At 42.0% G+C, this 16,498-nt stretch overlaps 1 protein-coding gene across 2 annotated transcripts in view; it reads left to right on the top strand.

The window, feature by feature from the left end:
• Positions 1-16,498, top strand: part of PTPRJ (protein tyrosine phosphatase receptor type J) — a 200,667-nt gene that overhangs the window by 145,527 nt on the left and 38,642 nt on the right. For both annotated transcript variants that reach the window (XM_037838476.1, XM_037838475.1), the window contains exons 5-10: positions 550-792; positions 1,925-2,143; positions 5,494-5,760; positions 8,102-8,359; positions 15,066-15,323; positions 16,062-16,328. In XM_037838476.1, coding sequence (XP_037694404.1) covers positions 550-792; positions 1,925-2,143; positions 5,494-5,760; positions 8,102-8,359; positions 15,066-15,323; positions 16,062-16,328 — 1,512 coding nt within the window. The remainder of the gene's footprint in view (positions 1-549; positions 793-1,924; positions 2,144-5,493; positions 5,761-8,101; positions 8,360-15,065; positions 15,324-16,061; positions 16,329-16,498) is intronic.

Genomic DNA, 16,498 nt, shown 5'->3' with positions numbered 1-16,498 from the left:
CAAACTAACAAAAGACCCCAGTGGTTTTGAACATTTTTAAGGCCAAAAAACTGTTTCTTTAAATAAGATCTTATCCAGAAGCCCAATGAATAAGAGAACTGGTGGGAGAGAGAGGATCCACAGAGGAGTGTTGCAGGTACCTTCTAGAAATTCACAGTTGTAGAGGGGTGTGTAGGTTCCTTGTTGCTAAAGCAAGTACCATGCAATGGGTTGGCTTAAACAGTGGGAATTTATTGGCTCATTATTTTGAGGCTAGAAGTCCAAATCAAGGCATCGTCAAGGCGATGATTTCTTCCCGAAGCCTGGCATTCTGGGGCTGGCTGCCTGTGATCCTTGGTCCTGGGCTCCACTGTCATATGGCAGTGCACATGGCAATCTACTGTCTGTGCTAGAAACTTGCTTCTTCCAGGCATTTTATGTAAGGGAGACCATGAGTATTTGTCACTTGGTGTCTGGCTTAGTTAACTCACTGTGATGTCTTCAAGGTTCATCCATGTTGTGATGTGCATCAGAACTTCATACCTTTTCCATTGTATGTTTTTAAAATAGAGCCTAGTCCAGTCTCTGGTCTTCGCTTTGCCTTCAACGATGGGACAGAGGTTGCTCTTACCTGGGGCAATGGTAATGGCACTGCCACCTGCCGGATGTTGCTCGAAGGCTATACGGGGTCCACTCAAGAGTTAGCAGTCAATGTAACAGGCCTGAGGCCAGGGTTTCAGTACCGGGTTACCCTGCATCTTCCAGAATCAAATGAGACCCAGAGATACCTCCTGAAAACAGAAAGTTGCTTAGGTGAGTTACAAAAGTGTGCTCCCTGTCTCCCTTGCTGCCTTTTTCTTTTCTTTTCTTTTTTCAGTGACTTAATACTTTTAAAAATATTGTTCTTACATTTGTATAGTGATTTGGAATTTATAGAGGGCCTTATCTCCACATTTTAGTTTGATTCCACACGTGTGTGAGTAGGAATGGAAAAGTGATCTTATTTTACAGGTGAGAGATGGTTGAAACTTTTGGAATCCAGCATCCAGGAAAGTAGCTGGCCCCTTTAGGTTTTTAACCTTTAGTTGAACAAATAATAGATGTGCTAACCCAAGTAAGGCCTGTGGAGTAACTGATCACATCTATTGAAAAAAGAAATGCTGAGTAGCAAGTCCAACAAACTTCATCTGCATGGACAGTGGAATAGTAATTTAAGGATTTTATGGCACTAGTGGTAATCCTGTGTGTTGAACAGAAGTCCCTTAATCTCCATTTTATACTTTAGGAAACAAAGCTACAAAGTGGATATAGCTCTTGATTGCAAGTGACGGAAAACAGACTTTAAATAACTTAGAATAAAAGAGCAATTTATTGACTCATGTATAATGCCCCCTGTGGGCAGGGAGGCCTTGGAGAAAGATGAGGTGACTCTCATCTCTTCTTCCTGCTTATCAGCTTCATTCTCTGGGTGGCCCCTCCACACAGCACAAGGAGAAGCGCCCACCAGCAGTTCCCCTATTTTACACCCTGCAGTTCCCCTTCCAGCTGGGGGGCCTGATCTAGAGGAAAACTTCCTTGAATGGGGCTTTGATGACTAAGTTTGAATCATGTGGCTTTTCCTGGAAACATGTGTCTGGAGTTGGGATGGGAAAGGTGATTTTCCAAAAGAAGGAAGAGTGATCTGAAATGCTGAGTTGGAAAGAGATGCCCGAGATATCTGTGTTGCTACCTGGGATAAGCATACATGCAAAGCAAAATATCTGCTAAAAAATCAGGGCCTTTTTCCAGAGAATGTATCTTTGTCTGGAGGAGGAAGGGAACAGATATTTATGGGGTTCTGCTGTGAGTATTATCTGATGTATCATCTTATTGGGATATGGGCTCTGAAAGAAGGTGGGGATGCATTTCTGTTGCAGTTAATGTTTTTGCCTCTTGTTTGAAACAGATGCCAACAGCACAGAGGGGAGATCAGCAGACGGCAGCCCCGATACCCCTGAGTACAAATACCCCCTTAGATGTTCAGGCTCACCCTCTGACCAGGAGTTCCGAGGCACGGAATTCCTACTTTCTGGATTAAAGTTGGATGCAATGTACAAGGCCACTGTTTATTCTCAAGCAGCAGACGGCACCGAAGGACAACTCCAAGCCATAGAATTTGGGAAAAGTATGTTGGATTTTTAAAAATGGCTTCAGCCAGGATTTTGTAGCACAAAAGTTTTGTCTTCTATGATTCTGTTTCTGAGTTAATTTCTAACTTAGCAAATAGTTTTTGTTGTCAAAGGGAATTTTCCAGAAGAGATTTTGAAAAGAGCAGATTTAGTGAGTTTCTTCTTAACTCCTTGGCTAAGGAACTTCTTACATTAGGCTCAAGAAAACATATTGAACAACTAGTGTGTGCAGACACAAGGTATTAGCTTCTGTTTTTCTTTCACATGTTTGCATCTAAAAGGGCTATATTAGCCACTGAGGCAAACTGGTATAAAATTTTTCTCTTTTGGATACTCTTATAAATAGACAAAATATGTATTTTTTGGCTACATTTTTTCTCCAAGATAAGAAAATGGGAATTTTCTTTTTCAGCCTGACTTTGGAATTCACACTGATCTTTCTATTGAAACACTTGTTGACATGCAAATTGCTGCTTTTTCACTATAATTTATCAGCACACCCACTCTAGGAAATACTAGTATTTGGAGGCCTCTTTGATGGGTACCAATGAGGGCATAAAGAAATGCATGATTCCTACACTTGAGGAACTTTCAGTGTAGATGGGAGTGAAGACAAATGTACCTGGAGAAGGGCATGGTAAGGCACTGTAGATTTGGGAGTAAATGTCACAGCATCAGACCCTCAGGGGCTTGTTTGCAAGCAATGAAAACTGACTCTGGTTATCTTCAATCAAAAATGTGTATTTTGAAAGGCTGCCACAAGCCCACAGAACTGAGAGAGTGTGGGTGGGAGCTGGAGGACCAGGAACGGAAATAGACAGGCATCCAGGAAACTCCGGAGGGCATGTCCGGGCAGAGGCTGGTCCACTCCCAGCCACATTCGACATGGTGTCACTCCCTCAGGATTCAGAGCCTTGGGAGAGGGCATCCGTCCCTGCTCTCTGGGTGGCTGTGCCAGAAGGAGGGAGCCTCTGTCCCTTCAGCTTCCCCGTGGATGCCAAACACATCCTCCCACCAAAGGGGTCTGAGGTGATGTTTGGAAGGGGTTTGTCTCATGCAGATGACGTGACAACTGTCCACTCTAGCTGCTCACTAAGTGCTTGGGCTTTGAAGGCTGGAGTGTGATTTTAACTTCATATCCCAAGGGAAGGCCTCTTCTACTAGGGAGGATTTGAACCTGCTTTGATGGGGGATAGGATTTTGATGAATGGAGAGAAAGGATGGGCATGTCAGGTGAGGAGAGGTCGGGAGTGAAGTGCAGACAATGGAAACAGAGGTGTGCAGGTAGAGAACAGAGGGGGCTGTGTGAGATGAGGCTGGGAGGAAGGTTGGGGCTCTGTCCAAAAGACCCTTGAAAGCCAGCCTGGGAGCTTTGACTCTGTTCTGTGGCTTATGCAGAAGATAGATTTTTACACAGGATGTCACGGGCCCATGGACCTCCCCATGCCTAAGGCAGTGACAGGGCAGAGGTGGGTGTTTAGGAGAATGGTCTGTCCGGTGGTGAGCTGTGGGATGGCTTGGGGCAGTGGGAAACTGCAGGCTGGAGGACCAGGCTGGAGGACAGCCCCTCATCCCAGGCCAGGGTGATGAAAGTTGGAGCTAGGGTGATGGGGATGGAGGGAAAGGAAGGGCATTGGGATTTGGTTATGCCCCAAGGACCCTGATAACTCCAGATGGGTTGATTTAATTCCTAGAGAGCCATTTTATGGATGCTTTGAGAATTGTCTCTGTCCTTTGGAGAGTGAAAAAGAGGGAAAAAGATGTTTAAATACCTGGAGGCAGTTATTGGCCAGACTATATTTCTGGAATAGGGCTAGAAAATTTGGGTAAGAAGCTGGCGACACGTCATATTTGTAAGAAGTAATAGCTTTTCCTGTTATCCATATTGAAGTATGGTCCATTTGTGTCCTTCCTTCTTCCCTCTTGTCCTGGTGATGCCAATGTGTGGTTGGGGGAAAGGAAGAGACAGCCATAGGAGAGACCCCTTGACCCCCTGGGGCCGCAGGGACCCAGTGCAAGTGGAGATGGGAGGCTCCCTGGTGAGGAGTGCCTGGTAGCTGCGAGGAGGAGGAAGGACTCCTCCACAGTTGTTATAGGTGTGGGGTTGTCCTCCACACAAGGGGTTTGTGCAAGAGGGTAAATGAGGCTGGAGTCTGGCCTGTGTGCCCCTTGCCAAGGCATCTGTCCCAGGGCAGGGTCCATCCAGAGGAAGGGCCTTTGTCAGGTTTACTAAAGGGGAGGTGTGGACTAGTGTTGTCCTCGAGTTTCCTGCCTTTGAAAGCAGTTTGAGCAGAAGGAAAGTAACAGTGTTGGCATCTTACATTTTTCATCATGTGGCTATACACAGACTGGTTTGCATTGAGCTGTCCAAGTGCTTCATGAGTAATAATTATAGTGGCTTTACCTTCTATGAAGATCTATTGTGCCAGGCATTTTTCAAGTGACTAGTTAGGTGGGGCAGGCTGAAGGAACCAACAAAAGATAGACACACCCAGAGACTAGCTATGGGGGTGGAAAGCACCCCACCCCAAGGCTGAAGGTCAAAGGGAGGAAAGGGTGTTTCTGGAGCCCAGTGAGAGCCGGGGCAGTGGAGGACATGGCCATGCCAAAGCACATGACCCAGAGTGGGAGGCCATTAATGGGAAAAAAGACTCCAACTGTGCTCTCCTCCGGCTCTCCAGTCACCTGCCCATCTTGCTCATTGGTGGAACCTGATCACAGACCAACTGTCTGGCCCAGTGTGCAGGGGTCAGCCTCCTGGGGCCCTGGGACAGGCAAGAGAAGGGCCAAGGATGGATTGGGAGAGCAGATGAACAAGTGGAGAATAACCAGCACTCTTGTGTTCTGTCTTCTTAATGTCAAGACTGTTATCCCAATTTTATAGATGAGGAAACTGAGCTCACGTGATTTCCTTAAGGTCCACCTGGTTAGCTTTGGAACCCAGACCCATCTCACAGTAAAGTCTGTGGTCTTTAATTGATCATTCTTGGATGTATATTAGCTTGAGGACTTTTCTGGTTGCCCCCAGCAACTAGGGCAAGATGTTTAGCGTCCATATTATTTCTTGGTTAAGGGCCTATTTTATCTCCAAAAGTCAACTCACAAACTAACAAAGAGTTAATTATGCAGTTGTAATTGACCAGGTCATTTCTTCTCTGTCTGATGCTAGGTGACTTGTTGGCATCCACATACATTTCCAGTTGCAGTTAAATGGTGTAGAGGAGGAAGGGACAATCACCAGTGCTCCTTATGGCTCCTTATGTATGACATGCCCTGATGGCAACTTGTCTCTCTCTCTCTGGCTTGGCTGATCTGGTTATTGTTAACTCCTTTTCTGTCTTCGCAGACTCTAGTCAGGTTGTTAGTGTCCACGTCGTGAGCATCAGTGCCACAAGCATGAACCTGTCCTGGGACGTCAGCGATAGTATACCTTCCTCCGTCTACACCTACAAAATCCAAGTTTTGGGGAAGACGGATTCTTTCAGCCTCACTGTCAACGAGAGTCATGCAGTCATCACTGGTCTCAGCTCAAGCACTTTGTACAACATCACAGTGCGTCCTTTACAAGACGATGGGTCTGAGGGCCTGCCATACTCTCTCCAAGTGTACACCCGTGAGTTCCCTGTTGCTCCAGCTGACCTTTCTTGCTTGCCCACTATGAGAAGGCCCAGATCAAAGACAGATAAGCTCCATTCTCTGCCCCAAGGAAAGTACATCCTAGTGTGGGAGTCCATAGGATGTGCAATATAGTAACGGTGATTGTTGATGACACTGACCCTGCACCAGGCATCACGTCAAACACTTTAGTCACACTGTCTTATCTACAGCTCACAACATCCCTGTGACGTGGTTGACATTAGTCATATTTTATGGATGAGAAAGTCATGGCTGATAGAGGCGGTGTAGACAGGGGTCACACCTCATAAACAACAGAGGTGAGATTAGATCTCTGGTCTGTCTCAATTCCAGCCTGTGCGTGTGACAACCATTCTAGTGTAGTCATTGATAGAGACCAAGAGGACGGAATATTTGTGTCCCTTTTTCCCCTGGATGCTGACACAACTGTGTCTCATTTTCTGTCTGCTTAAATGTCCTTTAAAAATAAGATGATAGGCAGCAAATAAAAAGTTCTCTGTTTCAAAGAAGATCCAGTAATTTAAAATAAAATAATAATGGTATAATGGTAGTAAAGCCAGGAGATTTCCATGTATTAGGTTCCCCTTTTTACAGATGAGAAAATTACAGCCCAGGATGGCTGAATGATTTGCCTCGGACCACAGAGCCAGCAAGTGGCAGAGCAAAGACTTGAGCCCAGATGTGTCCTGCTCGAGAGGTGTGGCTCAAGCACAGGAACGTTTTATTCTTGCTTTCCAGAAGGCATCCCTTAAGCATCCCAAATGTCTTCTGGGCTGGCCCTTTGGGGAAAATGGAATCTGCTTCCATGTCTTCATCTTTAACTTTTTTACTGTTTAAGTCTATTAGTTATGATTCGATTCATCTATGAGTAACAAACCCCCACAAGTATTATTGGTAAATAAGAGGAGTTTATTTCCCTTTCATATAGAGGAAGCCCTGCGCTAGGCAGGATGGTGATGATAAAGGAGAGTGCTAGCCAGGGCTCAGTTGTGGGAAACAGAAATCATGAGCTATTTTGAGCCAAAGGGAGTTAGCACTGGGAACTGAGCACCTGCAGAATCCTTGGAAGGGCCAGGGAGCAGGTGTCAGGCTGGGCCTCCAGAAACAACTCCTGGGACTCAGGCTGCAGAGGTGGCCTACCTGGGGAGTCAGCACCTTTGTCACAGTCAGGAGAGGACTCAGGGAGCCTCTGCCGTGGTTGCTGGGTTCAGGAGTGCATGTTCTGAGCTGGAATCCTGGGATCAGGAAGCTATGGCTTGATTCTAGAGCTAGACTAGCCCTTTGAGATTAGCATGAACAGAAAACCCATGTCTCATGTCCCAGCTCTCCATACCTGCAGAGTGAATGCTTGAATCCTGTAATAATGCCACATAAAATCCTCTGCTGCCTCCATGACTGTGCTCGCCAGCGGAAGCAAGGTCATGCCTCATGTCTTTAGGAATGCATCTTGTTGCATGATCCTAAATCACATTCAGAATCCTAGCTTCAAGGAAGTCTGAGAAATGCCATCTTTAGCTTTCCAACCCCATAGTAGAGGAAGGTACATGTACATGTTCTCATGGGTGGGTCAGGTGGAGTTTATTATTATACCCACTATGGTAAGTGTCACGAAGACTCCTAGAACCCAGGATGTTGTTACCACCCCCTCCTCAATATATTGTTTCTACCTTATTGCCCAAGGTGGCAGCCTGAGCTCCAGTCCTCACATCCACATTCCAGTCATGTGAAGGAGGAAAGGCAGAAGGAAGGAAGTGCACTTGCCTTTTAAGGACATTTTCTGGAAGTCATACTACCTTCTGCTCACATTCTGTTGCCTGGGACTTAGTCACGTGGCTACTTCTAGCTGCCAGGGAGCCTGGGAAATATAGTCTTTACTCCCCAAAGTTGTATACACTAAAAAATCTGGGGATCCTAACTAAGAGAAAAAGGGGAGAATGGATTTAGGAGTATCAATTGTAGTCTCTGCTGTCCCTCCTTAAATGGTGGCCCTGGGAGTGTTAGTAATATTCAAGGCCAAGAAGCCTACTCCAGAGCTCAAGCCTCCATGCGGGATTCATGCCTCCTCTCATTTCCCCTGAAGGACTGTGTACAACTTAAGCATGCAGTTTTGCTCTCCTGTGGCCAAGTGTTGTCTCCATGGCTGGAAACACATGGTTTCTGAGGGTCTCACTGTTGTAGGTGTTCACACAAAGAAGAATAAGAGACATGAAGTGTCCTAAATTTGAATGTAATCACAGTGTAATTATTTCGTGAGGTTTGGTCACCCCATCTTCTGGAATAATAGATTCTTCATCTAGTCATTTATTTTCTTCCCACAGCTCCTGGTCCAGTTTCTGATTTTCACGTGATGAGTGTCGGCATAAGGGAAATTGGATTAGCATGGAGTAGCAATGACTCGGAATCCTTTAGGATACTTACCATGCAGGCTGGAGCTGGAGTGCCTCGGGTGGAAACAACCACTAACCATAGCATTGTCATTGATGCCTTGCACCCTGGAACCAAGTACAATTTTGAAATATTTCCACAAGGACCAAATGGGACCGAAGGGCCACCTCAAACAGTCAACAGTAGAACGGGTAAACGAATAGGCTGTGTTTCAGTGAAACAGTGACATTTGTTAAAGGAAGTCAGTATAATGTTATAAACATCAAGTTTTCCAAGTATTGTTTTCCTTTTAACTAAAAAAAAAAAACGACTTTAAAACAATTTCTTAATGATGGTAATGCATATTCATTAAGTCAAATACAGACAAGCAAAAAGGGAAAAAAATCACATGTAAACTGCCAAACAGAGATAATCGCTGATAATATTTGGTGTATGATATTTTTTTAATTCAATTTTATTGAGATCGTTCACATACCATACAGTCATCCAAAGTACACAATCAGTTGCCCATGGTACCATCATACAGCTGTGCATCCATCACCACAATTATTTTTTTAAAAACTTTTTAGAACATTTTCATTACTACAGAAAAGAAATAAAAACAAAAGAGAAAACGCAAATCCTCCCATACCCCTAACCACTCCCCCTCCATTATTGACTCATAGTACTGGTATGGTACATTTGTTACTGTTGATGAAAGAATGTTAAAATATTACCAACTGTAGTACATAGTTTGCAATGGGTATATTTTTTCCCTATATACCCCTCTATTATTAACTTCTACTTATATTGTCATATATTTGTTCTAGTTCATGAAAGAGATTTCTAATATTTGTACAGTTAATCATGGACATTTTCTACCACAAGACGCACTGTTTTATACATTCCCATCTTTTAACCTCCAACTTTCCTTCTGGTGACATACATGTCTCTGAGCTTCCCTTTTCCACCCCATTCACACACCATTCAGCTCTGTTAGTTCTTCTCACAATAATGTGCTACTGTCACCTCTGTTCATTTTCAAACCTAGTTAAATATTTTCAACCTAGTTAAACATTCTTCTCATAATAAGCAACCGCTCCCCATGCTTTAGCCTCATTCTGTATCCTGGTAGCTTATATTTCATGTCTATGAGTTTACATATTATTATTAGTTCATATCAGTGAGACCACACAATACTTGTCCTTCTGTTTGACTTATTTCACTTGATGTAGTGCCCTCAAGGTTTCTTCATCAACTTGTTTTTTTTTAAGACAGTTTTGTTCACCCACCATACATTCCGTCCTATGTGAACAATCGATGGTTTCCTGTATAATTATGTATTTATGCATTCACCACCATCACCGCTATCTATACAAGGAAATCTCCATTTCTTTCACAAAGAAGGAGGAAGAGTAAAAGAAGGTAGAGAGACAAAAGAAAAAGAAAAAGAAAGAAAGAAAAAATGACAGCTAAAAAGCAAGAAAAGGAAAGATAGATTTTAAGTAAAGTACAATGAAAGAGTCAGACAACATCACCAATGCCAAGAGTCCCATACCCCTCCCTTAAATCCCCCTCTTATAGGCATTTACCTTTGGTATATTGTCTTTGTTAAATTAAAGGAAGCGTAATACAATGTTTCTGTTAACTGAGTCTCTAGTTTGCATTGATTGTATTTTTTTCCCCCAATACCACCCCATTTTTAACACCTTGCAAGGTTGACATTCATTTGTTCTCCCTCAGTGTACTTACATTGCTGTGCTACCATCACCTAAAATTGTGTTCCAAACCTCTCACTCCTATCTTTTCCTATCTGTCTATAGTGCTCCTTTTAGTATTCCCTGTAGAGCAGGTATCTTGTTCACAAACTCATTGTCTGTTTGTCAGAGAATATATGAAACTTTCCCTCATATTTGAAGGACAGTTTTGCCAGATATAGGATTCTTGGTTGGTGGTTTTTCTCTTTCAGTATCTTAAATATATCACACCACTTCCTTCTTGCCTCCGTGGTTTCTACTGAGAAATCCGCACATAGTCTTATCGAGCTTCCTTTTTATGTGATGGCTCACTTTACTCTTGCTGCTTTCAGGAGTCTCTCTTTGTCTTTGACGTTTGATAATCTGATTATTAAGTGTCTTCGCGTAGGTTTATTCAGATCTTTTCTGTTTGGGGTATGCTGCGCTTCTTGGATCTGTAATTTTATGTCTTTCATAAGAGATGGGAAATTTTCATTGATTATTTCCTCTATTATTGGTCTGCCCCTTTTCCCTTTTCTTCTCCTTCTGGGACACCCATGACACGTACATTCATGCCCTTCATGTTGTGTCATTCAGTTCCTGAGATGTTGCTCATTTTTTCCCCCATTCTTTTCCCTATCTGTTTTTGTGTGTGTAAGATTTCAGGTGTTTTGTTCTCCAGTTCCTGAGTGTTTTCTTCTGCCTCTTGAGATCTGCTGTTGTATATCTCCATTGTGTTTTTCATCTCGTGTTGTGCCTTTCATTTCCATAGATTCTGCCAGTTGTTTTTTCAAACTTTTGATTTCTACTTTATGTTCGCCCAGTGTTTTCTTTATATCCTTCATCTCTTTTGCCATATCTTCCCTGAACTCGTTGGCTTGGTTTTTGAAATGATTTAGTGTATTTATTTGAAAAATTTTAATTGTTTCATTAAAGTGAAACAGTCTCTCAACTGTATCTTAATTGAGGTGTAAGTTTGTTCCTTTGACTGGGCCGTATCTTCGTTTTTTCTAGTGTTAATTTGTAATTTTCTGTTGTCTAGGCATCTGGTTTCCTTGGTTACCCCAATCAGATTTTCCCAGACCAGTGGGCTCAGGTCTCAGAATGGGGCTATATCCAGATTCAGGTTTCCCTGAGGGTGTGTCTTAGAAGATTGACAGACTTTCCTGTGAAGTCTTTAGCTGTTGTGCTTTTCTTAACCTGCCCAGGTGACGCCTGTTAGCCTGTCCCTCCCGACTTGTGGAAGGAGGTATGACCCCTTTAATTCTCCGCTTAGGTTGTTTCTGTTTTGACTCTTTTCCCCCAGGCCCTAGGTTCTAAGCTGGGCGCCACCTCCTTCCTCTTAGGGAAAATATACCCCCTAGGGAGTTATCTTCTGCATTTGAATTACTCCTTTGTCTCTTTGAGTCTGTTAAACTCCACTCCTGTCTGGGTCAGAGAGCTGCGAACTGAAAATGGCTGAGGCTTTCTCCACTGAGCCATTCAGGTTGAGAGAGAGACAAAGGGAAAGAAAACACCCTTTCAGAGTCAGTCCATGGCCCCCCAGTTTTGCCTGTCAGTCAGAGATAGCACCCAGTCTTCTGGGCTCCCTTTCCCGGGGCACAGGTGTTTTCTGTCTCTCTAAGGTCAGTAGTCTTTAAAAGCCTCTGTATGTTTTCCTTCTTTTTTTTTTTTTAAATTAATTTTTTTTCCCATTAGACACACCTCCTCCCCACTGGGAGTGACCTCAGGGTACTTTGCTGCTTGTTAGGGGTTTGTCTATGTTTGTAGCTTGTATTCAGCCATCCACATTTGTTGATTAGAACCCCAGTTGGAGCTAGGCTGAGTTATATTCGCTTGCTCCAGGAATGCTGCTTTCTCTCACAGCGAGGTCCTGCAGCTCAGCCTGCCATGGGGTCAGGGGCTCCTGGCATGGTTCCGCAGTTTTTACCTACAGATTTTATGCTGCAGTCTCAGCCATTCCACCCAATCCGGGTTGGTGTGCAGTGTGTGGACAGTCATGGTTGTCTGCCAGCAGTTGTTCCAGATTATTTACTGGTTCCTGGTTATTAGTTGCTCTAGGGAACTAGCTAAATTCCACACCTCTCTATGTCGCCATCTTGCCCCTCCTCCAGGGCTGGTGTATGGTGTTTTATAAGTAAAATATATACCTGTATATTTTCCTCTTTTACATAAATTGAGGTCATCCTGTGCCTGTAGTTTTGTAATCTTTTTACACTTATTAGTTTCTCATAAATATTCTTCCCTGTCTATAAATATTTCTACAGAATAATTTTAATATCTGCCTGGAATTCCATTGTCTAAATCAGGGATTGCAAACAATGGCTGATAGACCAAATCTGGTCCACTGCCTGCTTTTACAAATAAAGCTTTACTGGGACACAGCTGTGCTCACTTTTTAATGTACTGTCTAAGGATACTTTTGTGCTAGAGTTGAGTAGTTGCAGTAGAGACCAAATGGCCTGCAAAGCTTAAAATATTTGCTGACACTTGACAGAAAAAATTTGCCAGCTCCGGAGATAGATCAATGGTTCTCAAAGTGTGACCAGAGGCCCCTTGGGGCATCTCTCAGCCCCTTTCAAGGGGTCTGCAAGGTGTTACTATTATTATTATTATAATTCTGAAGTATTATTTACCATTTTTATTCTCATTCTCTCATGAGCATACATTGGAGTTTTCCAGAGACTGCATGGGATGTTATCACTCTGATGGCTAATGAAATGTGTGCTTCTGTATTCTTGTGTTTTAAAAATTCCTCAATCTGTATTTCTAATTCAGTAAATATTGATAAGTATAACCTAAAAAACAAATTCTCTGTGTACCTTAGTAATTTTTAAGAATGTAAAGGAGTCTTGAGATCAAAAAGTGAAGAACTGCTGGTTTAGATGTACTGTAAATTATTTAGCCAATCCCCTGTTGTTGGACAGGTAGATTATTTCCACTCTGTCATAAATAACATTGTAGGGCAATCCTTTTGCTAGTTCTGAAAAGCTAATTGACATTGATGAAAATTCTTTCATGAAAAAATTTATGTCATTGCAATATTACTAGGAAATAAACTTTTGGGAATTTCTAGGGAGTTAATGCTCAATATTGTCATTTTTAAAATTTGAAATAGCTTCTTTTGGGAAAACTTGGAAAACATATACTATTCTTGATTGTTTGATTGCAAGAGAATTGAAATTCTTTATACAGAGGGCAAGAATGAAGATATGAGACTTATTCCTTGAGCCACATGTAAAATCAACGGGGCTTTTGTGATTCTCCTTGCATAGGTTTCTTCAAATCTTACGGTTGGTTTAAGTGTTGATAAATCACTCCAGAGGATTTGCTTCCAAAATAAGGGAATTGCTAAAATGTATCCTTCAGATGAAATGCAGTCATTCCCTTTCCACGCTTTAAAGCAGACTGTTGAGATATGTTCTTAATATCAACACATTTTTTTATTCTTTCTTTTTGAGGGTATTGATAAATATAGTAAGAGGATTACCACTGTGGGAGATCCTTGAGATTGTATGATTTTTTAAAGCCCAGAATTTAATGTAATAATAATAGCATGACATATTGAGGGTCTGCAATGTGCTAGGTGTTCTCATAACCAAATAAAAAATTTTTTTAACACAACTTCATGAGGTAGGTGTTATTATTATCTCTATTTTACAGAATAAGAAATGGGGGCTCTGAGAGCTTAAGTAACTGACTCAGGGTGACAAGGTGGTGAACTGGCCTCTTTCTGGCTTGGAAGACTTGGTCCTAAACCACCATGTGGACCGACATTGGTGAGATATGGTTGCAAAGAAATTTAGGACTATTTGTGAGGTGAAGGTGTCTTTTATACTATAGCCTCACCCATAACTGGGTCCCAATATGGCCTTAGAGTATCAGGGGTTACCTTGCTATTATTGAGTAGCTTTCATTATTATTGGGAAAAAATAGTTCATTGGCATGAAAGTTTTGAAAAAGGGGGAAAATATTACTCCATTTTTCTAACCCAACTAAATTCCTTTTCTGTCTGTGCCCACAGTCATACATTTTGTTTATAGCATTTTAATTATAACATTATTTTATTTGACTTTTTTTTTTTTAAACTTTGTGTTTTTAACTTCCCGCCCACAATTAACATGGTCTTCATGCTTTTAGTGGATTCAGAATGTTTTATCAGGCTGGATCACAGTTTATATAGACCTTCTCTTTTTACTAGATATTTAGGTTATTTCTAGTTTTTTTTAGACTTATAGAAAAGGCTCCCTTTCATGGTGTTTGTGGAATCCCTTTGATACAAGGGAGCTGGTGGCAAAGGAAGAAGAAGGCTTTCCAAGCTGCTTCCCCATAAGGAAGAGTTTCTTTTCGAAATTAATTTTAGAGTAGATGATACATGCATGTAGTATGAAAAAGATTTTTAAATGCAAAGGGTTTTCAGTGAAAAATGTTTCCCTCTCAGCCACACAGTTCCTCTCCCTGGAGGTAATGTTGGGTATGGCTAGAGAGAGAACGGCTTGAAAGCAAGGGCAGAAAAGAGCTCCTGCTCACATAATTATTTCTGCCCCTAAATCAGTGCATTCATGTCACGAATAGTCCAGGGTGTCGAGGTGAGCTGATAAGGGAACAGGCTTATGTGGCTGATTTCACTTCTTGTCCCCAGTTCTGAGGGTGGGTGTCATATGCGTTTCCTCTGTCCCCAGCTTCAGATGCTCCAACTTAGTAAATATCAACTCTCCATTTCGGTGTTCCTCCTCAGAATGCCAGGCTAATGTTACAGGAAGACTTTTTCTTTTGAGAGAGTAATTTGATCAAACTGTTAATTGATTTATACATACCTACAGAGAAGTGCATGTATCCTAAGTGCATAGCTTGACGAATCTTCACAATCTGTTCAGCTGGTTAATAGCTCCCAGATTCAAGAAACTGAGCATGATTTCTCAGAAGACCTCTCAAGGGGGTCATTTTTATGACAAAAACAAAAAACCAGCAAACTGGTAAGCTGTTAGTTCATCTAGGTTATGGAAGAGCCAAAATTCTTGGAAGAACCGAGAGTGTGTATTTCTTCCCTAAGCTTTTTGGAGGTTGCCTTTTGCGAACTCATTTGAGAATTTGGTGGCAAGAGAGATAGACACACTGGAATAAAGCTGGATTGTACAACAGTCGTTAACAGATTTTGTTTTCCTTACTTTCCTCTGAACAGACCCCAGCGGGGTGTTTGACATCCGTGTGGTCCATGTCAACACAACCGAAATGCAGTTGGAGTGGCAGAGTACAGACAACGCTTCTGAGTACGTCTACAACTTATGTATACAGTCTGACAGTGGCTCTTTCAAGAGAAACAGTTCTCACAAAGCGATCACTCTAAGGGACCTCATCCCAGGTACCTTATATAATATCACAATCATTCCAGAAGTGGACGGCATCCAAGGGAACCCGAACTCCACTGCACAGTACACATGTAAGTCTTCTAGGATGCCTTTCTAAGGGAATATTCTCCCTGACTTTCACCTGGAGGGTGAGAAGTAAGCATTGGTTAAATGATCAGGTAAGGGCTGAGGTGTTTCTGGGTTCCAGGCTGAATTTGAAACTGCTTAATTTTAAAACATTTTCATGGGGTACCACTGCTAAAGCCGTGTGGACTTGGAATTGGCTTTAGAAACAGAAAGTGATTCTGTGAGGATGGAGGACATTACTGTTCCATTCATTCTTTGGGAATACAGACTAGAGGAAGGTCACTGTCATGTTGGCTTTGGAAGATACTACTTGGTCGAGGGACTTTGCATAGAGTAGTGAAGGATGTGTCTTGCTAATATTTGTTCTAAATATATGCTAGAGATGGCTAGTTTAAGATATTTTTCCAGTGTATTTTCTTATTCATTAACAGATTTTAAAAACTGATAGGAAATTATATGTTGAATCTACATTTTGCATTTGTTAAAAGTTGGATAATTATGAAAAGTTGTATAATTGAATAAATTTAAGTATTAAAAGAAACCTGAAAAACTGATTATTTTGAGCTTTAATTTATATAATTATTTTCTGAATGTCTTTTGAGAAACCTTCTATTTTGTGAGCTAGCAAATATTAGCTTTATTCATTCTTACCCCAAAGGAATCAGGCTATTTTTGGATGCAGTAAATAAAATAGTTCTGGAATTTAAGCTGATCCAACCTTTGTTTTTTTTTTTTTAATCAAGGGCCCAGCATTGTGTCCAACATTAAAATAAGTACAAACACCACAGCAGCAACCATAAGTTGGCAGAATTTTGATAAAGCCTCTTCTGAGTACATTTACCACCTTTTTGTTGAGGACAGAAATTCCAACAAAACAAGAGTCACGGGCTCTGGAATCACCAATGATACAGTCCCTGAACTAATACCTGGATCATCGTATACAGTCAAGATCTTTGCACAAGTCAGGGATGGCACTAGGGGGGCACCTGGCTCCCAGGAATTCTGTACAGGTGAGTAGCCCTAGATGCCTCGTGGAATCCTCCCGTGTGCTGACCTTGCAAACAGGTTGTTCTGGTTTGCTAATGCTGCCGTTATGCGAAACACCAGAAATGGATTGACTTTTATAAAGGGGGTTTATTTGGTTACAAAGTTACAGTCTGAAGGCCATGAGAATGTCCAA

This window comes from Choloepus didactylus, chromosome 6, assembly GCF_015220235.1.
Source record: "Choloepus didactylus isolate mChoDid1 chromosome 6, mChoDid1.pri, whole genome shotgun sequence".
Classification (NCBI taxonomy): Eukaryota; Metazoa; Chordata; class Mammalia; order Pilosa; family Megalonychidae; genus Choloepus; species Choloepus didactylus.
This window is presented reverse-complemented; position numbering and strand designations above follow the sequence as displayed.